Here is a 24,421-nt window from a genome sequence, read left to right on the forward strand (position 1 = left end):
TACCCCTGGGGGTCCTCATATCACTGGTTGAGAAACACTGGTGTAGACATACCCTGAGGTGCCATAGGACTCCTTGTTTATAAAGTTACGATCTAACCCATCTACCCCTGAGACTTTTAAATATGACAGTAGCTTATATGCACATTATTCTGTGCTGTGGGTTATGCTTTTTTCAGTCCTCCTATCCCATGCCCCAAGACCATCCCCACCATCCCATAATACTGTCATCCAAATTTATCCATTTGGGCAATCACATGATCATACTCCTTTGCTTCTTCCCATCATAGCTAATGGCAAACGGAAGAATGAGTCCCCCACACTGCATTGTTTCAAGGCTACTTAAAAATAATCTTTAAACCAGGCATAGACAATAAAAAGGGCAGGTGAGATAACAAAGGTTTTGTCCCCCGGATAGCACAGAAAATCGGGCTGCCAGAGTGTTTGTTTACTCTCAAAGATGGATTCATGCTACTCATCCCCCCTCCCCGGAAATATGATCCAATCAGGTAGTAGGAAACGATGAGACTGGTTGCCCCAGGGCTGTGTTAGGAGCACACGCTTTTGTCACATGCATGGGACGGAGCCGCAATGGGAAAACTACAATGCCCAGCGTTCCCCTCTGCTCCCTGATCAATGGACCTTATTTGAATAATCTGTGAGCCCTTGGACTCAGGCCAATCAGCTGTCAGGGACCCATGATAAATCGCAATGCATTATTGATAATCATAATTACTCTGACATGCGCATTCCGCCCAAGGGGGGTAATTTCCCAACTCTAGGAATTTGTTGTGAAGAAGAAAATAATTGCTACTATTTTGCTCCCGATGCTTGTGCACCATGTCGAGACGCAAGCAGGCGAAACCCCAGCACATCAACTCCGAGGAGGAGCCCCCCGATGCTGCAAGTGGTAAGGCGAAATGTAAGAGACGGAGGCTCGCCAATTACCAACTTTAATTGATGTGCAAAGAAATCAGCCAGGGAAGAGGGGTTTGTGTGGGTGCGTGTGTGGTTCTTTCTTCTCCCCCCCCCCCACTGGACTCGGCTCCAGATCATGACCCCACGTTGACCACAACTCGCTATTGGGATCATTTATTCCCACCATCCACCCCCTTTCCAACAAGAAAAATCCCCTCACTTATCTCCAATCATTGTTCCACTGATCTCGGGCCTGATTCTCCTTTTGCGTCTGAAATTGCAACGGGATCTTTGCTTTCCCCTTAGAAGTGTCCAGCGTCTCTGCCCACAGCTCCAGCCCCATGGCTGCTCCTTGCTGACCGCTCGGAGTCCAGCAGAAATCCCTCTCTGCGTTGCTCTGCCGAGCCCTCTGGGCGTGAGCGCCTTGCGACCCCATCCCCCGGAAAGTTTACCCTGTGCTGGCTCTAGAGGGGAATCCGGGCTCGCTGCCTTGTCCCGCGCCAGGGGAGCAGGATGCGGTCTGCTGTGTGCCTGGGGATATCCCGTTTTGTTGGAGGCTAATGCAAGGTGGACCCCCAAACCCTGCCCAGTTGGAAAGGATTTTTTTGGAGGGGGAGCAGAAAACGGAGTTTCAAGCCACCTCTTTAGCGCAGGAGTGGGGAACGGCTTTCGTTTGGTTTCTCTGGACCTGTTTGTTGTGTGTTTCGGGAGAGACTTTTTTTAAAAAAAGCGCTCTGGCTCGTTTTGGTTGGCGATCCACAATTGCCCTGGACCTTTTGTAGCCTGACCTCCAGCCATCTTTGATTTCCGACTTCCTAAAATAACTCCGGTGAGCTAACGTGGAGTGTGTGGTTGTGTTTGGGAGGGTGTGGGCGGTTAATACTGGGAGCCTCTATTTCAGCAGATGCTCTTGATCTTTGTATTTTTAAAGGAAAACGAAAATTATTTTCAGTGAAGTGGTCACTGGTCTTTTGGAGCGGGGTGCGAAAGAGGAAGGGTATGGGGGGGGGGGGGAGGTAATTGATCAGCCAGCATCTGTGCTGTTTGTTTCTGGTGGGTTCTGTATGGCCAGCTAACTGGAGAGAGTTGTGATTTCTAAATCCTGGGCGAAAGTTTCCGCGATACAGTGCAGCATCTCCCCAGATGTTCCCAGGGTTTTGCTGTTGGTACATCGCTAGGTTGGGGAGAATGCATAGCTCTTTAGACTACTGTATGGGTCATTTCCTTCTATGCTCATTCTGTTTCATTCTCACTTTAACTTTCAACCTACACCTAAAAAAAAAATCGGTGTGGATCTAATTCCGCTTGTTCTTATTATGATTATTGACACACAATGTAAATCGCTGCTACTTCTTGGGGCTGGCATTATCATAACTGAATTTCCTTGATTATTTAGACCAATGAATTTCTCTTGGGAATCTCCCATTTCAGCCTCAGGAGAGAGGCTGGATTTTGTATATGGCTGAGATTCAGATGAATTTAGAATGATCAAAACACCGACTGATACGAAATATTCGGGGAGGGAGGATCCGTCGTACTTCGCTAACCCTAAACAACCTGAGCTCTAATTCTGTGGCTCGGCTGCTTTGTCTTTAAAGGTCAACTGTTCAAAGAGCTCCCAAAATCGAATGCTTCATAACTTTTTTTTTTTCCCCTCCCCGATCGGTAGAAATGATCAATAAGGATGATTATTACAGGAGCCGCCTATTCCCAAACCGCAGGAGATTCGGGCTCTTATTTCCCTCCCTCCCCCCCCCCCCTTTCTTTGAGCCGAAATATCCAATTGTTGGGTCCGGTTAATGGTGACTTAAGAAACAGCAAGCTGGCCAGAAAGCAATAAATCCCATGTTTAATGCATGACTGTTTTCCTTTGTGCATATGGTTAGGCTGGAGGGGATGGAGGTGATGTTTCCACATGTAAATCTCTTCCCACTGCTGGAGAGCCACCTCCGGGGGCTGAGCTGAAACAAGAGGCAGAGGTACTCCAAAGGGGGTGGGGCGGGAGAAGAGAGGGGATTTATCTCCCCCTTCGGAGCACATAGCTATCAGGGTTTTTAAATGATTTTGCAAGTTCTCGGACAGCAATTTAAAGCAGCACTGTTAGAACCTGCTTGGTAGGTTTGCCTGCCTGGCTAGTCAATACCCAGATTGGGGTGGAGTGTTTGTTTTGTTTTTGAATCCTGGTAGAGTCATAACTTTTTTTTTGCTTTGACTATAGTACCTTAGGGTTCGACAAGCTTTTCGGGGGGCAAGGGGAACCTTGTCAATCTCTTAACAAAAACTAGTCCGGTATCCACAATCTAGCGCATTTCTTGACTAAAATTTATTGTGGGACTTTAATTGATTTATTGCGCCACCCAGGGGTCACTGGCAGTACTAGGTTATCTGGAAAGCAAACTTTAGATATTCCCCCTAATGTCTTTTGAAGTTGGATGTAGCCCTCCTTCGCCCAGCTAGGCATACCCTGGGAGTCCTAGCTGGGCATTCCTGCTCCCGGAGGACCTTGTGGACAGAAGCTCTTCCGTCCTGCGCCCAAATTTTAAGTTATCCATGCTGGTGAATCTGAGCAAGTTTCCCTTTTATTTTTAACCCTCGTCTCACCCGTGCAGATCCTGGGGCTAGTGCACCCCCCTATTCAAAGCCAGAGCTACCTGACTGGTCTAAGCTGCTATTGCAAATGTGGAGATCAACAATCAAGTGACAGAAACCGTTGCAAAAATCTCTCTGCTATGTTCGTGATAACGATCAGAAGTGGGTGGGGATTAAAACATCTGAGAACCCCTTAGCTCAACAAAACAGCCTTGACGTGATTTTTTTTTTTTAAACTGGACTCCAGATAAACTTTTATGGTTAATCTCCCATTCTTCAGAATGATCTAGATATTCTCTGACTAGGTGTGTCCATAAATACCAAACAGGAAGGTCCATAACCAAGTTAAAATTCCAGCAAGATTGTCTGAGGCATGATCAAATATATGCATAATGGCAATAATAAAATCAAGCCCTTATCTCGTTCTTTTGCAAGAGAACATTTGCAAAGCAATTTGAGACCCGCCTCTGAGAACAATGCAGTGTGTTGGAAAATGGTTTTGCTAACCTGGTGATCGATTAACAGGTCAAAAAAAATCAGCAGGTGGTCACTTGAGAATAATGCTACATACTGAAAATTAGCATTTTCACAAAAGGGTTTAAAATGCCCATTGTACTGGATTACAGCCATTAAAGTGCAGGAGTCTTAAAATGCAGTATATAGTTCTTTAATAATGATGATAATAAAAAAGCTTTCCAGGCTAAGAATTGAAATCGTATATTGTGGGTGGGCATCCGTTCAAAATTGGGATTCCAACAATTGGGCTCATCTTTAATCATCAAAATGTACTCTCAGCTCATGCTGCTGGAAAGGAGGCATTCTTAGTGGTGGTTCCTCAAAACAATGAGTTTCGTGCAGTAAACAGTTGGTTAATGAGCCCTTAGAAATTTGAGCCGCTGATTCCAAAGATCTCATTGGGTAAATACAATTTATGCCACAAAAGTTGGCCCTTGAGTCGATGGGGAGTGAAGCCAGATAACTTGACCCATCGCTGAGCGTTGTATTTTGGTGGGAATTAAGTGTCTGAAAAGGGGAGGCCCCGCTTGAGGCTGTAACACGCCTCAGTGGCCTGTTGCTGCGCTTTACATTTAACAGCTAGTTAGGGCTGTTTGAATGTCCCCAAGATCTATGTTAGTTCATTCAACATGACTGCATCAAGGGTTGGCTATTGGCTGTGGTGTGCGTTGTGCCTAGTGCTGGCTGATCTTTGCATAGCCGTAAATTCTAACCATTGGGCGCAGCATATAAGGCGGGCTGGCTGGCTGGCTGTCCGGAAGGGGAAAGATGCCTTGCTTGTTTTTTCCCTTCTACGTAAGTGAAACATTATATTGGTTGTAGTGATCAAGTCCTCTTGCTAAAAACCCTGCAGCATGTGACGTTTTGACAGAGCTGCTGCTCTAACCTTTGCCTCCTCCTGCCTGCTGTGGGTGGTAAGTTGATGTCAAGCTTACAATTAGGACTCTCATGCAATTGACCTTGGCAGCGGGGTTTGCGTCGTTTAGCTGGGTCTTAAACACTGTACTAGTGTTAAGTGTGGTCCAGGGCCGCCTTGTTTATGGGCGAAGGGCTTGCTGGTGGAAGAAATTGAGCGCTTAGGAAGAAACAGGGGTGGATCAGGTAGAGCAAAAAGACTTGCTTCCATTCTGAGATGTTGCAGTCAGGCGGGTTTCATTGGGGCTTCTTCTCTTTCCTCGCTGGAAACATGAAATAACTTAAATGTTGCAGTGACCCTGACTTCTCTATGTTGCCTGGCTCCAAGTTAAGTTGAGAAACAGTCTTCGCTCTGAAACCCAATAATTTGGGTTTACCTGCAACTTGCAATCAAAAACGCTAGTAGCTTTTTGTAGCCTCTTTAACCACTACACTTTTCTACCTCCGTTCTTATATAAACATAGTTTTGGGGCAGATGGGAACCTACTTATTTACATGTCCTTAGGGAATGATTAATTTGTTAGGCGTTCTTCCAGCCTCCAGTAATGAATTTTAGTTGCATGTTTTGTCGCTGCTGCTGTTTTAAATTGCAGTCTCTCCTTCTGGAGAAAGTAGGCGGCTTTTTTTGTCAGTTCTGATCGAGTTAAACTGTCTTGCCGGCTCCAGAAATGGATATTGTTTTCAGCTTAATACATGAGTGCCCTCCACTGTTCAGCCTTTTAAGCTCAGTTGTTAATAGCAGCATCAGAACATGTGTTTGCTAAAGCTTTCAGTTTTGAGCCTCAGCAGGTAACTGCAGACATTTTAAAGGGGCTTGTCATGGCATTCAGTAACTTTGTTTTTAAAGCCCTTTGAAACTACACCAGAAGGCTAATCATGCCAGGACGTGGAATTTCGAGTTCTAGTCTGAAGACTTTTGAATTGCTTTAAAAAAAAATCCTACTTTTATGTGAGGATAGCTACAGTCTTACATTTGTCTAAATAACTGGCCACCTTTTACATTTTCAACGCAATTTTTATCAAACTTTTTAATATATTCTTAGTAAGGTAAGTATTACCCTTAAAGGTTTTCTGTTTAACAAATTTAGATTAAAACCTTGGAAGACAATTCACAACCTGTAAACTAAAATTCTTGTTAGACATGAAATCCCTTGTCTAGTTATTCTTGAGTAGGAAACTGGTATTGACTGAACTCTACTGGGAGAGATTTAATTATATTATCTGCAATCATTATTGGAAACTTGAAATGTTTTACTATAAAACACCTGAATTTCTTAAATGGAGGAGGTCAAACTTAATTACTAAAGCAAATGGCTCCTGATAGCTCTTACGCATTCATTCAATACTATTTTTCTTTGCAGTGCTTGAGGTTTTTCTTGAAAGACTTAAAATGGCACTCTTTTTAGTTTGTTGCAGACATTGCCAGACTAAAAAATTACTAAACTGATCATTTAAAATTATTTCTGATGGCATGATCGTACATCTTTCCTACTTCCCATCAATGAATATTGGGGAAAGTGACAGACTACTGATCAAAATTCTGTAAAATTGAGAACCTCACTGTGGTATTGACTTCAGTTACTGTGAAGTAGATGCTTTTTTAAAAAAAAATTAAACATGCCCAATTCCAACCTATTTGTGGCATTTAGCCAACCAGACAATCAGCCAGCCAATAGTGGCGATTGCTTTAGAATTGATTGGACACCGTGACTTTAAAATGTAGTTGTGTGGTGGGGTGTTTTATCCAGTTTCATATTTTCTAACCAGTCACCTCCTTCCTGCTTTCTCCTTTTCAAATTGACAATTTTGAATTATCTGCTGTATACAACACCAACTGCTCCTCACTCAATCAAATTAAATGGGGTAAAAAGCATGGGGTTCTTTATTGGGGTTTTTAGGAAACTTTTGTTTTTAAAACCTAAATTTGAGTCAGGAAGGATTTCAACAGACCTTTGTGTAAAGTGCCACCTTATGCTATACAATAGTAGACTCTTCCCCCCCCCTCCCCTCCATTTGGCAGTGATTGAATCTAAAACCCCTGCTGGGTTTGCTGCATTCTTCTAACTTATTGGATAACTAGATGCTGAGAGATAACATTCCTGAAATTCGGAGGGGGGAATAGAAAACAGTAGAGGTTCAATCTCTCTGAAGCATTTTTAAGGGGGTTAACTTAAGTGCATGAGTAATTGTTCTAACAACTCCCTTGCTACTTGGCAAATACTGTAACAGTATTTGCCGAGTTCTCCGCAGATACACACGTGCATGGTGGCCTCTCCTTGCACAGAAGTCAGCTTTAAGATTGTTAAGGTCACTGCCACTGTTCCTAGGGTGGGGAAGAGCAAAGAACGTTTTGGATAAATGAGGTGGTCTGATTGCAATGACTTGGAGGGAAGAGAAGGTGGCGGCTAGAAATCAAAACCAGGATTTTTGAAACGTCCAAAAAAGAGCTTACGCTTCCCCGCTGCCCTTCTAGCTAGGACCTCAAATTTTGTTCATCAGTTTTTGTTTGTTTTTGGTATAGTATGTAGATTCCCAGAATAAGAGACAAGATGGGGGAAGTACTTTACAAAAAAAAATTGACCAAGTGGCAGAGAAACTTACCACTCCTAAATTCTGAAGCTTCTCACCAACAGAAGTTGGTCCAGTAAAAGATTTTTCCCACCCCTGCCTGGTCTTTCTCTGGTCTCAATACCTACAGTACTCCGCTATCTCCACCACTGCACCATTTTAGCAGTGTCAGTCCCAGGATGCACAATACTAATAAAAGACAAGCCTTGGATCTTTAATAACTTTGCTATCCATTAAAAACCATGGACTAAAGAGATTGGATTTATGGCTTACTACTTCTTACAATTTATAACCCACTAACACACACCCCTTTCCTCCCAGTGACTGAAGGGTGTCTAATGGGTCACTTCACCTTACATGGTCCCTTGAAACGTTTGTAACTACTTAATGCTAAACAATGGGTTCCACCTTGCATTTGTCAGTGACAGGCTGAGTAGGGGCTTTTCTTAACTTTTTTTTTTTTTTTTTTTTTTTTTTTTTAAAGGCTGACTTTCTCTTGCTTCCTTTTAGGGGAGGTGGATTATGTTGGGGCATACCCACACTACCAAGCCTGTTCTTATTTTGAAATAAGAGACCTGTTGTTTATTTTGAAATAACTCCTGCTTGTGAAGAGGAATAATGCTTACTTTGAAATTATTTATTGAATTATTTCAAAATAACTTAATTTCCCAGTATAGACGTGTCCTTGATGGTCCCCTGGTGTAGTGCTGTGTACAGTGTAGGTTTGTATTAAAGTCACTTTACTTTGTCTAGACTAACTCCCTACCATAGCTGAATCTGAGATACTACTAGTGTCTTGCATGAGATAAGGTCAGGGAGAGAGCTCTCTCATTGACACCAGCTACTCTTCCTGTCCTGGTGGAGTACTGGTATCAATGAGTGAGCGCTCTGAGATAATTGATCATCTAAGCCATGGGTTCCCAAACAGGGGGGCGTGAAGAAATTCCCGGGGGGGGGGGGGGAACGAGGCATCCCCCTCCTGTCAATCCTTTCCCCAAGTTTTGCTGCTATTTTTGTTTTTTTGTCCCCGGTCAGTTCCTTTTTGGCAGGGCTCGACAAATAATGCAATCTACTCGCCCGTGGCATAGATTGCCCGAACCTGGCTCTTCCAGGTTGCAATCTGCGCATGCGCAGATCGCTGGTCAGCGCGGCTGGCGAGCAGGGCTTGCCGCAGTTTGGCAAGCCCTGCTTTTTGGTCCCCCTCAACTTTTGCTGCTATTTTTGGGGGGAGAGGGCTCTCAAAAACAAAAAGCATGATGCCAAAAAGTTTGGCAACCACTGATCTAAGCAGACACAATAAATTGGCCAGTGGATTGATGTGGCGTAGTGGAGACCAGCCTTAAGGGTTGTGGATTTTGTACACCCTTGAGCCACTGTTCCCTGTAAACTAAGTGCTTGTGTGGCTGCCCAGAGATTTTTGTCACCCAGCTGATTAGCAGACTTCCCACACTTAGGTTTTGTTTCAGCTAGTGGTGCACATTGGCACATGCTTTAGCGCACAAACTTATTCTGCACATGGTTGGACAAGATTAGAGGAAACATTAACACCACCACTCGGGCATACAGACATATGCCTGTAACATACATCTAACCTAGATTCCCAGACCTGAAAAAGAGCTCTGTGTAAACTAAAGTGCTGGTCTCTCCTCTCACCAACAGAAATTGGCCCACTAGAAGACATTACCTCACCCAGCTTACCCATCTTGATTCATTTATACTCAACCCTCCTCCTGCCGTACTTTGAGGCGGAAGTATTTTCTCAACTGGGAGGTTGGGGGAGGGAAGACTGTCCCTCACTGTCTTCCCTGGGGTTACCACTGATGTCTATATTTGGGAACTGGAAGATTTACCTGGTGTTGGTTGGGTCCTTAACTCAATTTATTTTTAATAAAATGAAAATGTACGTGCTTCATTTAAATCCTTGTTCTAGGGATGAGGGGTTCTGTGTGCAGGCTGCCCCAGGGAGAGGGGACTGCCCCAGCCCTCTCACTACAGCAGCTTGGGGCCAAGTAAGCACCTCTCCATGGCCACTGCAACTCCAGTGGGCAGAGCCAGGAGAGGGGTGCATGTCCCCCATGGGGCAAGTCCATGTTCATCTGCCTTCTGAGCTCCCCAGCTAGAGGGAGGAATGCAGCAAACTACACTTCCCCTCTCTCCCTGTTGAAATGGAACAGACAGCAATGTTCGTATACAAATCGGAAGGGGGGGGCAGGAGGAGCTTTGCCCTCTCCCTGTCCCCTGGGCATCTGTGGGGTGGGAGGCTCGGGGTTGGGGCAGTCCTGGATGTGGCTGGGAAAGCACCCCCAATCAGCCTTTTTCATTTGCCTTGATATGTCTCTTTGCAGCAATCCCATTCCAGGTACATCCAAACCCTGCCCTTGCTTTATGATTCATTTGGTGGTCCTAGCTCTCTGTTTAGAGTCCTTGAACAAGCAGATAAACTCTCAAATTTTTAGTAGAAAAGATTGTCAAAAATAGGGAAATAAAGGTGCCTCTACACAGCACCCTTACCTCAAAATAGCTTATTTCAACATTTAGCACTGTCCACACAGAGCCAAATTTCAAAATTAAAGCACTATTCTGACAAGTTCCATAATCCTCATAGAACAAGCGCTACAGGGATACTAGAATAGTGCGTACACATTATTTCAAAATATATTTTGAAATAACTGGTGTGTCTTAAAGATGCGGAATTGCTATTTCAGGATTCTTCCGGTATCTGGAAATAGCTCCACTGTCTAGACTGAGCCTAAATGAGCAGTATGGGACAACATGAGTACCAGATGGCTACAGAAGGGATGCTGACAAACGAACTCTCATTTTGTGATAGCAATGTTTTTGCTCCACCTTTTGAGATGTGAGGTGGCTTACACATTAGGTGTGTCTCCTTGTTTACCAGTCTAATTGCAGTTGATGTAAGGCAAAATCTTCCAAAAGGAGGTTACTATCAACATAAGGGGGGTTACACCCATTCAATATTATCTTTCTAAACCAATTTGGTTAAATCTGTATACCTTTGAGGCTGTATGAAGCGGGATGGATGTCATTTTTGAGGGGAGGGGCTTACTGCCTTAATCCTAAATGTGCAAGTATTGGAACAAAGACTGTGGTGTTTTAACCTGTAACCCACTTATTGGATGGGAATGAAGTCTGTCTTGTAAAACCTGGAGGCTAAAAAGCCTTCGAGTCAGCATTCATCTTTAGTTCCAGGAAGGAAAGGGTTTTTTTTACTAATTTAATTTTTAAAAACAAAATCTCAACTTTTTCTCTTTCTGATAAGAGTAGAACTAAATGTCCACTGTATGGATGCTCTAAAATTTTGTTTGACCTCAGGTTGTTCCTCTTTCTGTTGACCATGTCTGGAATCAAGTTGGGTCTTGTCTCCTAGCACGTTATACTTGCATCTCAAAATTATTTTTTTTTCAGTTACAGGCAGTCCCCAGGTTACATGGATCCGACTTACATCGGATCCCTACTTACAAACGGGGTGAGGCAACCCCGCACTAGCTGCTTCCCCCCAGCAGACTAGGGAGATGCGAAGCTAGCGCCCCCCTCAGCAGATCAGGGAGATGAGGAGCGGCTTTTCTCAGCAGACACCTCAGCTTGAGAATAAAGGACTGAGGGAAGTGAGGTGTGGGAGAATAAAACTGAGCTCTGGAGAAATGTTTGGCTAGAGTTTCCCCTACAATATGTACCAGTTCCGACTTACTTACAAATTCAACTTAAGAACAAACCTACAGTCCCTATCTTGTATGTAACCCGAGGACTGCCTGTACCTTTTTTTTTTTTTTTTTTTTTTTTTTTTTAAAGCTACTGGTGTAATTCTTATTTGGTGATTGTGGGTGCAGCACTAGGATGCTCACTATGATCTAACTTTTATTTTACATTTTTCGGGGGGTGGGGGACTGTCTGGCTATAAATCACTCAAAACTGATCTAAGTTGTGGGTGTGGGAGGATGTTTTGTATGGCGTTTTTTGTATTTTCTTACTTTGAGGGGAGGCTCCGTTTTGTGTATTTCAGGGCAGGTCTAGACTTAATGCTGCACCAGTGCAGTTGGATTAATGGTATTGTGCCACTGTATGGCTTAAGTAAAGACCCATCTATATAGGAATGTGAAGGTTCATTGGTGGGAGCTGGAGCCAATCCCTACCTGTGGCAGAGAGGGGCTGCTCTGGTCTGGGTACCCCACAGGCAGGAGCTGTTTTGGCCAGGTTGAAGCAGTTCCTGCCTGCCATAGGGGATGAAGTGGGGGTGCCAGTCTAGTAGTGGGCGTGGGGCCCTCCCCTCTTGGTTCCACTTTAATCAATTAGCCAATTAAATAGGATTTTACATCCCTAATCACAGGCATGCTCTCTTCAGTGTAGTTAATCCACCTTCCAGAGAGGCAGTAGCTGCTTCTCCTTTCAAGACAGCACTGTGTAGATGGGGAATTAAGTTGATATAATTGTCACTGTGGATTTTTTTCATACTTCTAAAGACACGCAGGGCTGCCTGCATGGGGCCCGGGGCAAGGTGTGGGTGGTTGGGGAATGGGGGTGGCTCCGTACTTCCAGACCAGCACAGAGTGCACCATGTAAGATTCCAACCTCGATTTTAAAGGCTCTAGTGCTCTGGTTGCTACAGTAGCGGTGGTGGTCAGGAGCCTCAGGCCAATTAGAATCACTGGGACCTAAGGCAACTGCCCCTTTTGTCCCCCCTCCCTCTATGCCTCTGCCCCAGTTAGTGGGCCTGAAGGCATGTTTATAACAACATAGGTCTGGCCTCTGTGTGTATACAATTCTGCTAATCAGAAATGCAGGGCTGTAAGGCACCTCAATAGGTCACCTAGTGAGTCCAGACCCCCCTTTATTTCTCCTTCCTTCCCCACTGCACTGATGAACATATTACTTATGATTTGGTTTTGTTACATATAATTTCTTCTTTTCAATAGCTATCTCCACTATAATGTTGCTGTGAATTTTTTTTTCTTAACCTGATCTAGTTTAAGGAAATGCCTTCAAAGCCTTTCATTTGGTGGACAACTACACATTTCACACTAAACACTTCTTTGCATTTTCACTGAGAAAAGCACGTGAGAAAGGGTTACTCTACCCAAATGCCATATCCTCCCCCATGAAATTGTTCTGGCCAAAACTAAACACACTCACCTGAATTATAGGTATAAGAATGTCTGTTCATGCCAGAGTTGTTGACTCGAGTCCCACAACTTGAACCTAGGTGACTTGACTTGAGACTGAACTTGGGGTCATTGTTTGTGACATGAGACTTGCTAATTTTGTTAAATCTGCTTGGTGAAAAAATTGTCCGAAAATGCCGATATTGATGGCTTGTACAAAAGTGACTTGACATTTTTTAAATTAAGACATGAGACTCGACTTGGGACTTGACTCGAAAGTGACTTTAGGGACTCGAGACTCGACTTGGACTTGACAATGACGACTTGAAGACAACACTGGTTCATGCAAAGCTTCTAATAGCAGGCACAAGATAGTAATACATACTGTAATACAGGGGTTGTAATTACTTTGTAGTTGCCTTGATTTTAAAATAATTTTAGAGATGGTGTGCATCTGTCGGTTCATTTGTTCAAGAATTCCTAAATGGTAAAAGGGAGGACTATTTCAGTACACAGGGGTCAGCAATCTTTCCCAACCGAAGAGCCAAATTACATCAAAATTCAGAACAAGTGGTCAACAGAGTCCTATAAGAATGTCCATTTGCATGACTGAAAATATACAAATGAATATTCTTGATTGACATGATTAATAATAGCATAAATGAAATGCACTTTTTAATGGGCTTCTGCATCTTTTTGCACATTTCTTTCGTCAAATTCAGGTTCATGCACACATTCAAACTCCATGAGTAATTACGTGTTTTTTAAAATTTTGAATTTTTCATTTTAAATTTTAAAAAATTACATATATTTTGGGAATGACTACAGAGCCATGTTTGGTTCCATACAGAGCCATAGGTTGCAGACCCCTGCCATAACTTAAAGCAAAGTCATTTGGTGGTGCCAGGAAAATGGGATGCGCCTGGAATTCCATTGTTTACCGTAACACGGACAGAGGGGATAGAGAAAGGCGTGACTTTGTACTCAATCACCACTGGGGGTAGCATGTGCAGGGGACAGCTGTCCTTCAGAGTGATAACTGGGGGCAGTGACACCACCAAGGGACTGGTCAGCTGGGGATGGGGTTCGCCATCTTTCCTGGGCCACTGACAATCAAGTGCTCTCCTGTCCCAACCCCCCTCTGCTCTGTCCCAACCCCCCTCAGCTCTGTCCCAGTGCCAGACTGGGCGATTGGAAGCCCTACCACTGCTCCCCTTCTTGGAGCACCACTGGGGCCAGGCAGCACAGCCCCCTTCCCCCTCCCAGGATGCACCAGTGGCCCTCCCTCTGGGCTGCCCAGCATGGCTACAGCTGGCCAGCCTGTGCAGCTGGGCCCCGTTCCCAGCCCTCAGTCCAGGGAGTACTAGCAAGAAGCTTGCATAGCCCCTACCCCTGGACCCAGCCTATGCAATGCTGGGGAAGTGTTCTAGAAAATTAAGCTTATCAACAATCTCTGATCATAGCTATTAACTAGCCTATATAGCAATTAAAATGCAGCATCCAATGCTAATGAAATAATTCAGTGCCACATCTTCCTGGGGTGCTGAACTCCCATTAAAACCAGACAGTGTTGAATCTCTACACCACCGGGCTATAAAGATGGAACTCAAACAGTGCCTGTATGATCGAAGGGTCTCACTGTGTGTGGCCAGAGGCCACTTTATAGTTCCTTGGTAGAAGACAGTGTCTCTAATGCTGTGTGTATAGGTGGTGGCAGGGGAACTTGTTAATGAAAACCCAAGTGATGGAAGTGATGGGGTCTCTTGTTGAAGTTGAGATAATAAATGTGACACTCATCACTGGTGAGTTGAGTGGTTTCTGGATGTCCGCTGGTCTAAGGCTCTCAATCGGGGATACTTAAATGAATGTGAACCTCTTTTTAAAGCAGCACTTATCAGGGTGAAATTTTTCTCACTTATCTTTCTGCAGAATTCTAAAAACTATGTAGTGTGTGGGATGAGGGGAACCAGGAAAGTCTGGAAAAATAAATTCCTTTCTCAAATTTTGGCTCATTGAAGGGAGGAAGTGGTTATAGTTGGGTTCTCCGCTAACGTGCAAAACATAATAATTCTGTTTCCTGCTCCCCGCAGACTGCCATAGCACTTGCCTGTCACAAGTCCCAAAGCAAGAGCAGCTCACGGTAGGACGGTTATCTTGCAACCCGCCCTGTGAGACAAGGTGGAGGGAAAGAGCTCTGCATAGCTCAGAAGCTAGTCTTTCACCAACAAAGGGTGGTCCACTACAAGACACTACCTTCCCACTTTGTGTCTCTAACATCCTGGGGTCAACATGGCTGCAACTACACTGCATGCAAGTTGTGGTCAGGGTTCCCTATAAGCTACATGGCTACCTAGTAAGCCCCACACAGGGACTCAGGGCTGCCGCAGCTGTGTCAATTCCCTGCTGGGGCCAGAGGAGCATGCTGCAGTTGGGGGGAGGGGGGGGGATACTCTTCCACCCTCAGCAGCGGGACCAGATTAAGTGTTCTGGGCCAGTTTTTCCTGGTGAGGTGGGGGAGAGGAGGAAGTGGCTCTGCATACTGCCTGCTCCCCAGCTGTAGCTGTGTCACTCAGGAAGCTCTGTTTCTGTCCTGCCCTCACCTGGAGGCTCTGCCCCCTGCAGTTCATGTTGGCCAGGAATCTCAGCCTATGGCTACTGCAGGAGACTGTGCCCACAGGTGAGTGTGGGGCTGCATGGAGCCACCTGTCGGCCCCCCCCCCCCCCCATAGACACACCATACAGAAGCTGCCTGGTGAGTGCCCTTCACCCCAGCCCTGTGCCCCCTCCTGCATCCTAACATCTGCTCAGATTCCACACCCTCACCCCGATCTCCTGCTGAGCTCTCTCCCAAATTCTGAACCCCTTGGTCCTAGCCTGGAGCCCCCTCCTGCACCCCAAGCATGAGCCCCCCCCCCCACACTCTGAACCTCTTGGCCCCTCTGCTGCCCAAGAGTGTCCATCTTGTAGGTGATACCTATTCTAGAGATACTGTTAATTTCACAGGCTTTTTTAAATATAGGCACTAAATTGTTATACTGCTCCTTTCTATTCAGGTTTGGCCACTCTTGGCCTGTACTCACTGATCCTCTGAGTTGCATACAGTCCTCTTCAGAGGTTTGAGAGCTGGATGCACCTGCTCTACACTCCTGCTCTGTGGCAGGATGGTGGGGCCTGGGGCTTCAGCTCCATGGGAGGTGTCTGCTGGTGTGCCTGTGGGGCTGAAACCCCTCCCTTCTCACTAGTCAGAAGCCCTAAGTTTCTCCCCCAGTCTGGTAGGTGGAGATGTTGGGGGGGGGGGGGGGTGCGCTCTGAGTCATAACTTAACCACAAAAGAGCTACATGTGGTTCAGGATCCTTAGCCTATACCAAGGCTTGCCAAATGAATGGCTAAAATAGTGTGTGTTTGCACTTTTTTTTTAAAGAACATAATTATGCTTTTTCTTAGAACAGGTTGAAGCTTTAAAGTTCTACGTGAATATTAAACATAGAGGCTTTATTAGCTCTTTCCCTTAGTGGTATTAAATTAAACTAGTATTCACACAAGGACTTGTTCTGGATGGTTGGTGGGGGTTTTTTTTATTATTTTTTTTAATATACAATCCAATTGTGCGTGAGGAAGTGGTTCCTTTCAACAAGTTAAAAGATTTATTTACCATTAATTCTTCATTGGGTTTTTAGTACATCGACTAGCAGCACCACAGACTTATTCATTCTGCTGACCCTTTTCATAAGATCCCTAGTCTACAGCATTATAGGAGAGTAACTGCAGTTCCATTATTTCTGTCGGCAGTGGTTCTGTGCGTCAGTGGAATCTTTTTCAAATGGAAGGTGGTAACAATAGGTGTTAACCCTAGTGATTCATGGCTTTGCTAGAAATTGGCCATTGAGCCTCTAAATCAGCAGTTCTAAAAATGGGTTGTGACTAGGGATGCTAAATGGTGGTTATTGTAACTCTGTAGCCAGTAAAACACTTAGTGGTACATGCTGGCTCCAAGAGTGGGGCCAGCAGCCAGTGTGCTCCCAGCCCCACTCCAAGATCCAGCTGCTGCCCGGTGCTGCAGACTCTCTAGAGAGGTGTGTAGTGGCTCCTGCCAGGCAGCAGCACAGTGCATTAGCCAGTGTTTAACCATTTGGGTAACAGCAGTTACCCATGTATATGACTACACTTACATCCCTAGTTGTGATCCCATTTTAATGGGGATACTTGGGTTGGCTTCAACTTCACCAGCTGGGGCTGAAGCCAAAGCCCAAGGGACTTGGCGCTGGGCAGTGCAGCTTAGGTTACAGGGCCCCCTGGCTGGAGCAGAAACTCTTGGGCTTTGACCATTTCCATGCCCAGGGCAGTGGGGAACAGGGAGACTAACATCCTTAATTTATGCACTCTTTCACTTTCTTGCCTTGGAGCAGTCCAAAAAGAATTCATCCAAGCACTGTCTTAAGCCTGGCCTACACTAAAGGGGAAGGTTGAATCAAGATAAGCAACTCCAACTGGGGATGTTAAATATTGGTTAATCGAATAGTCAATTAACCTCCAAGACTTCTTATCTGTTAATCGACTGTTCTATAGTCCCTGGGCAGCCCCTGTGTAAGGGGGAAAGGGTCTGAGTTCCCAGACCCATCATGAGTAGGAACTGAGCAGGTGGCTGCCTGCCCACCTGGTTGCTAATACACTTTAAATGCAGTGCCACAGCGGGGATAGGTCCTGGACGCAGTGCAAGCTGGGACTGAGCTGGGGTGCTGGCCAGCCTGCTAAAAATTTACTGGCAAGAGGCGGGGCGAATGTGTGTAGTCCATAGCACTAACCTATCAGCTTTTGCTTATTGGTTAATCGACTACACTATTACATCCCTAATTCCCAACTACGTTAATTATGTAACTGGAGTAGACATACCTTGATTCGCATTTCCCTGCCATCTCCACTGTGGGAGGCCAACAGGAGCAAATGTTCTCCCTGCTTCACCTGTTCCTGCAAGGAGTAAGGATACCAGCTGCTGGTGGGGGATACCCTCTGAGATGGATTTAGCAGGTCTTAACTAGCCCCACTAAATAGAACTCTGGAAGATCTATCGCAGCAGTGTCAATCTTCCTCTGAGTGTAGAGTATAAATATGGCCTTAGCTGGAACATCTATTTCTATTTTTACACGTGTATGTGTGTGTGTGTGTGTGTGTGTGTGTGTGTATAGAGAGACTATACTCTTAGTGAACTAGTTTTCCTCCATTTGAATTAGACACGTGTGGGCAATAAGCCAGACACAGCTCACTGGGGTTAGCCTCTGATGTGCCGCTGGCACTTCATTTACCTGTGCCTCCACAGGTAAAACCACTCAAAGCTTCCGTTCACTGGATTGCTGTTCCCCACCAATGGGAGCTGTGGGAAGTTGTGCAGACTGTGACATCGCTTCCCACGGTTCCCATTGGTCAGAAACGGTGATCCATGATGAATGGGAGCTTCAAGTGGCTATACCAGTGGAGATACCGAGGTAAATGTAGTGCTAGCAACACACCCCACTCACAGGCAAATGAATAGATATTGCAGATGTGGTGACCTTGATCCAGCTACAAATCAGTAGCTCTGTTACAGAGCTCGGGGATAGAATGTGGGGCTAAAAAGTGAGAATCCTAATTCCAAAGCTTGCATTTGGTCCATGTGTCCAAGCTTGCATTATATTGCATTTATCTTTTTAAATTCTTGGCTTACTTATAGCCTTAACCTGGAAAGTATAGATACTTAGCAAATATTTGATTTTTTTTTTCCCTACCCCTTAGGGAGTCCACAAAACGCCCCAGGTGATGGAGATGGTGAAATGAGTTCCAAAAGATGCCGCACAGAGGAAACCAACATCTGTGAGAAATGTTGTGCAGAGTTCTTCGATCTCTCTGAATTTCTTGAGCATAAGAAAAATTGCACTAAAAATCCACCTGTCCTAATCATGAATGATAGTGAAGGAACAATAACCCCTGAAGACTTCCCTGGAGCCTCTACAGAGAGCTTTCCCAATGAGCGACAGGATAGCCAGCCAGCCAAGGACAGTCGGACAAAGAGTTGCACTGGCTCTGTGGAGAAGAGAGAGGGGAAGGGTGATACTGAAGCAGTGGGGGGAACGTATCTAAAAACAGAACTTCCTGTTACTCCTGCAACTCATGGACTAAGCTATGTACCAAAATCTAAAGTACCAAACACTAACGTGACTTTGCAGACAATACGTGGCACTAAAGTGGCTGTGAATCAACGTACCTCGGACGCTATCTCTTCCTCAGCGGCCACCTTTAATGCCATTCCAATGATCCTTGAACAGCTTGTGTGCTTGCAGCAGCAGCAACTCCAGCAAATTCAGCTCACAGAACAAATCCGCATCCAGATTGCCATGATGGCTCCTCATGCCCTACATCCTTCAATAGCTGCTGCTACTGACCCACTAAAAGCTTTGGGTGCTCAGATGTCTCAACAGCTGTCTGCTGCTGTGGCTTTAATTGGACAGAAAGCTGGAAGCCAAAGCCTATCCCTGGAATCCTTGAAGCAAGGCAAACTACCTCATTCTCACATGGGCATTCCGACTACTGTCTCAGTAGCCAGTGGGCTTTCTTCTTCCTTCTCCTCGAAGCCTGAAGCAAATAGAAGCCTCCCAAGTTCTATGACTCGTTTTCCTAACCCTTTGCTACCTCAATCATCCAGCTCTGTCATCTTCCAGAACCCACTTTCTGCAGTTTCTTCAGTAATTGATCCTTCAAAGAAAGGGAAAGGGAAGCCCCCCAATATTAGTATGTCTGAAAACAAACCCAGTGCCGAAGAACCTTTCTTTAAACATAAGTGCAAGTTCTGCGGCAAGGTCTTTGGCAACGATAGTGCTTTGCAGATACACCTCCGCTCCCACACTGGCGAAAGACCCTACAAGTGTAACATTTGCGGTAACAGATTTACAACCAAAGGAAACCTTAAAGTGCATTTTCAGCGTCATAAAGATAAGTACCCTCATATTAAAATGAATCCCTATCCAGTACCGGAACATCTGGACAATGTGCCCACCAGCAGTGGAATCCCATATGGAATGTCTGTACCACTGGATGAATCTAACCTAATTGTGGACAGCAAGCCTGTTCTGACAACATTGCCCACGTCAGTAGGCACTGGCTTGCCTCACAATATCTCCAATCTAGCATGCATCAAAGAATCTCTTGCCAGCACGTTTTCAAGTGACATGCAGCCACGGCCTTCTCCTGAAAGTGAAGGTGGTTCTTCCTCGTCAGGAGCAGCGAGTCATGAGTCGGGAACTGAGCAGAGCCTGAGTTCACCCCAAGCTGGCTGCAGTGGGAGTGTCTTCCATGTAAGTGGAGCAAGTGATCAAGGTTCAGAAACATCTAAACTGCAGCAGCTGGTGGAGAATATTGACAAGTCCACTACAGATCCCAATGAGTGCCTCATCTGTCACAGAGTGCTGAGCTGCCAGAGTTCACTCAAAATGCATTATCGTACTCACACTGGAGAGAGGCCGTTCAAGTGTAAAATTTGTGGCCGTGCCTTCTCAACAAAAGGTAACCTTAAGACTCATTATGGTGTCCACCGGGCAAACACCCCCCTAAAGATGCAACATTCCTGTCCAATTTGTCAGAAGAAGTTCACAAATGCAGTTGTATTGCAGCAACATATTCGCATGCATATGGGGGGACAAATTCCCAATACACCTATGCCGGAAAACACTTGTGATAATACTGATGTGGATCCTGCTGTGACAGAGAAGAATGGAGACCTGACTCGCTCAGGGGAGAATGTGGAAAGCATAGAGATGGAAGAAGACATAGAAACTCGGGATGGCTCTGGCAGCTCTTTGAAACCACCAGTTCCATATGATGCACAGTCGGAATCTTCAGGCCCTGTGTTTTCTGGGATTGCCGCTCTGGAGAACCAAATGAAAATGGTAAATTCTGCTTTGAGCTTGCAACGGCAAAGCAGCTTGAAGTCTAGCGACAACGGCTCAGCAGAAAGCGATGGCATGACAAATGATTCCTCATCTGTGGCAGGGGATCCAGATTATCAAAATGGCAGGAGCCCGGCTGCCTCGGAGTCTGCTTCATTCCAGGCATTGTCCCCAACCAATAGCCAAGCAGAAAGTATTCGGTCAAAATCACCAGGTTTCAACAATCAGGAAGATGCTGGCCTGGGCAATAAAGCTGAGGGTCCTGAAAACAATCTTCCAGAGATGGAAGGGACTGGTGCATTGGATCTAACTTATGGCAATATTGGCCGAAAGGTCATCAAAGAAGAACCAGGGTTGCACTTCCCAAATGGAGAGTATGGTGAGTTATGACCAGTAGTTGCCCTCCCCACAACTAACAAATTCCTCTAGAGGGGAGCTCCGCAGAGGAGCAGTGGTAGTTTGGTTCCTATTCAAAGGGAGCATGGCACTTGTTACTCTGCAGGCCACTGGAAAAAAATCTCCTTCCTAATTTAAAAATTGAGCTTTCAAGGTAAAGACACACACACATCCCAGAATTGCAGCAATGATCACACACTCATCCCATTAACTTCAATGGGTTTTGTGCTCCATATCTTGCATTTTAGTGTTAACACTATTCAATAGCTCTCTTAACCAGCCATTACATTACTGATAAACCATGGAACAACCTGTTCAGCGCTAAGGTGTGCGCTAGCTTAGCGAATGCTGTGTCTGAGCTTTATGGATCAGGGAGATAGTTCATTTTAAATCCTGAATTCATACTGACTGTAAAAGGACATGTATGAAGAACCCGGTTTCCCTGTCTCCCCTTCCCCAAACAGATATACAACTCTTAGCACCCATGTGCCTGCAGATCACAACTTGCATATGCATTGCATGTGGTGCTTATGCCTCTTCAACAATCTGGAGCTAATAACTTGCTTCTAAAGAGCTGAAGTGTGTAGTTGGGGGTAACCTCAGGTGCATGTTCTTTCTCTTCAGGTCGCAGCAGCATTCATGCAGCTTTTGTCAGGGCACCACCAGCTCTCATAAAAATGGAAATACCTAGTGAACGTCCTATTAGCACTAGCCATTTTATTGGCCCACCAGCTTTGTCACCTAGCGTTCCCCCTCTCCTGGTGCCACGGCCTAAGCTTTGCCGTCCAGCTAAACAGCACATCTGCACAACGTGTGGGAAGAACTTCTCCTCTGCAAGTGCTCTTCAGATCCATGAACGGACCCATACTGGTGAAAAGCCATTTGCATGCACCATCTGTGGGAGAGCCTTTACTACAAAAGGAAACCTGAAGGTAAGCAATAATATAAGGGAGCTGAGGTATGCATGCCTGCCCTTAAAGGACCTTCCTAGTGAAGACCGTTCTAAACAACCCCTCTAAAATCATCTAGCTTCTAAAGATGACTGCTAATAATTTCTCTTGACCCTCTGAGTGGTCATTTTAAGACAGTCCAAATCCATTTAGGGTTTTGTTTTGGTGTTTTGTTTAACTGCGGCTTCTAATTGCTTTGTTAGGAACCCTGCCTCCAAATGCTCTTGAACTGTGCTGTGAGTTCGGGAATTTTTAAGCAATAACCTTAATGGAACATGTTCAAAAGTTTCAGAGGGGCAGTCATGTTAGTCTGTACCTGCAAACAATTAAACAGCAAATAGTCCTGCAGCACCTTAGAGACTAACAAACAATGTAAATGGTATCATGAGCTTTCATGGGCACAACCCACTTCTGGATTGTACCCACGAAAGCTCATGATACCATCTACCTTTTTTTGGTCAGTCTCTAAGGTGCTGGAGGACTATTTGCTGTTTTTTAAGTTTAATGGAGCATGTTATAGGCTCCACTATTGCTTGGAGAGCACTTTGAGAGTCTTCTATTAAAATGGGTGTTACTGGAGCAAAGTTCTGTAACAATGTTCAGGGACTTCAGCTAAGCACAAAAAAAGCCTGTTGTGCTGTTTATCAGATCCATTTATCTTTTAAGAGGCATTTTAGCTTTCCCATCCACACTATGGTTTGACACTTTAGAGCTCCAGTTAAACACCTTTTGCACAAGGCTTGTGTAAGAAGGGGTCTCTGTGAAGGAGAGAAAAGAGATGCTTAAACTTATAAAATAAAGCGGAGTGGGGGCGGATAGCTGCTTGTTTGTAGGCAGGTGGTCTTCCAAGACTGTCTTTATTTATGCAGTAATGTCTTCAGTTACATAGATGTTTTAGCTGCCAGAATTCAATTCATGCTAGGCTTTTTGTAAAATTAAGTTTCTGCAATTGCTTTAATTTAGGACCACTTGCCAGTATTCCTTGTAATCTATTCTTAAGAACCAATATAACATTGTGTAGAGGGGGAAAAAAAACTTCTCCAATGCACTGAGTAACTGACTACTTCTGTTCTTGCTTTCCCTCTTTTTGTTCTACTTCAGGTGAAAGTAAACAAGAACATTGTAGGGCATATAAGCTACTCGACAGTAACACAGATCTAAACAATTTTGCTGTAGTTCTGAGTAAAAAACTACATAAACTGTCCTTGAATGTTTGGCTTTACTTTACTTTATCTTGAAACTGTAGTGCTGGTGAGGTATAGGAAGTTGACTAGACTAGAACAGGAGTTCAGAATTATGATAGCTCTGCTAACTTATCCTACCCCCTCTTCTGCAAGGTCCATGTTGGAACTCACATGTGGAATAACTCTGCCAGGCGTGGAAGAAGATTATCCATTGATAATCCCATGGCTCTGTTGGGAAACGATCCAAAGAAGGTATCTGAAATGTTTCCAAAGGAAATAGTGCCTCCTTCAGTGAACATTGATCCCACTGTATGGAACCAGTATGCAGCAGTACTCAGCAATGGCTTGGCAATGAAGACTAATGAGATTTCAGTGATCCAGAGTGGTGGCATACCTTCCCTTCCAGTCACCATTGGGGGTGGTTCTGCAATAAATACTGCAACGATCTCCAAGATAGATGGCTCCCAGTCTGGAATTAACTCGGATATGGATAAGGCTGGTGCTGCTGCTGCAGACAATGTGCCGAAACACCAGTTCCCTCACTTCATGGAGGAGAACAAAATTGCTGTTAGTTAGAAGAACGTTGTGAAGGTGAAATTCAGAAAGAGCAAATATATATACAAACACACATATATATTTTTAAGAGATTCCATCTCGGCGTCCTATTTTCCTATTGACATGCAAATGATTTTATGGTTGTCTTTGTAAGAGTTGCCCACAGTACAATCATGATGTTGCTTTGCAAAAGTAGTAGTAATAAAAAAAAAAATCCTTTTACTTGGAAAGATGCGGGTCTTGCAAAGTATTTCTTGTTATTTGTGACTTTAATGTGTACAGCCTTACAGAAGTTTCACAACTTGAAAGTCCAAGGGTTATAACATTTGCCACTGTTTAAACTGAAATCTTTTAGGGGTTTTGAACACAGTGGAAACAACCTACTGTTCATGGAAAAACTTGTATTTACGGATGACATGAAAACTGATTATGCGGGTAAATATTCTAGAATGTCTGCCACCCTTTTAGAAGTAGTCCTTGTGTGGTTTTTATGTACTTTTTACTGTATGATATTTTTTTTTAATTTTGCCTCAGAAGCTGTAAAAAGATCTTTTACTGGCTTTTTCCCCCTTTGATCACTGCTCCTAATAATTGAATACTTCTGTATTGTTTACTGCTGCTTATTTAATACTACTACTTGGACAGTCCCTTCAGAACAGTGCCAAAACTACTCCTTCCAAAGATGTGTGCAGTTTCTTCTAAATACTGTTTATACCAAGAGCCCTGAAGAAGCATGGGTAGGCGTGTATATACTCCCCCCCCCCCCCCCCCCAAAAAAACAAAAAAAAAAAAACCTTTAACT

The 24,421-nt window shown here is 44.6% G+C and overlaps 1 protein-coding gene across 5 annotated transcripts; it reads left to right on the top strand.

Moving 5' to 3' along the window:
- Positions 1-749: 749 nt before the first annotated feature.
- Positions 750-24,385, top strand: SALL4 (spalt like transcription factor 4). Of its 5 annotated transcripts, none has more exons than XM_006129428.4 (4): positions 750-907; positions 18,388-20,913; positions 21,555-21,862; positions 23,218-24,385. In XM_006129428.4, the coding sequence occupies exons 1-4, from the start codon at positions 838-840 to the stop codon at positions 23,638-23,640; spliced, it is 3,327 nt and encodes a 1,108-aa protein (XP_006129490.2). In that variant the 5' UTR covers positions 750-837; the 3' UTR covers positions 23,641-24,385. The 5 variants fall into 5 exon arrangements, with proteins under 5 accessions (XP_006129490.2, XP_006129489.2, XP_006129491.2 ...); XM_006129427.4 differs by having other exon boundaries at positions 768-919; XM_006129429.4 differs by lacking the exon at positions 750-907 and adding an exon at positions 1,152-1,744.
- Positions 24,386-24,421: the final 36 nt, after the last annotated feature.

This window comes from Pelodiscus sinensis, chromosome 18 (genome assembly GCF_049634645.1).
Source record: "Pelodiscus sinensis isolate JC-2024 chromosome 18, ASM4963464v1, whole genome shotgun sequence".
Lineage (NCBI taxonomy): Eukaryota > Metazoa > Chordata > Testudines > Trionychidae > Pelodiscus > Pelodiscus sinensis.

Excerpts from the sequence above, each read along its gene's own strand:
- SALL4 (XM_006129430.4), top strand. The coding sequence starts at position 4,650 with ATGACTGCATCAAGGGTTGGCTATTGGCTGTGGTGTGCGTTGTGCCTA. Across the intron at positions 4,816-18,387 it reads GCTTGTTTTTTCCCTTCTAC|GGAGTCCACAAAACGCCCCA; the intron begins GTAAGTGAAACA and ends CCTACCCCTTAG. Across the intron at positions 21,863-23,217 it reads CTACAAAAGGAAACCTGAAG|GTCCATGTTGGAACTCACAT; the intron begins GTAAGCAATAAT and ends CTCTTCTGCAAG.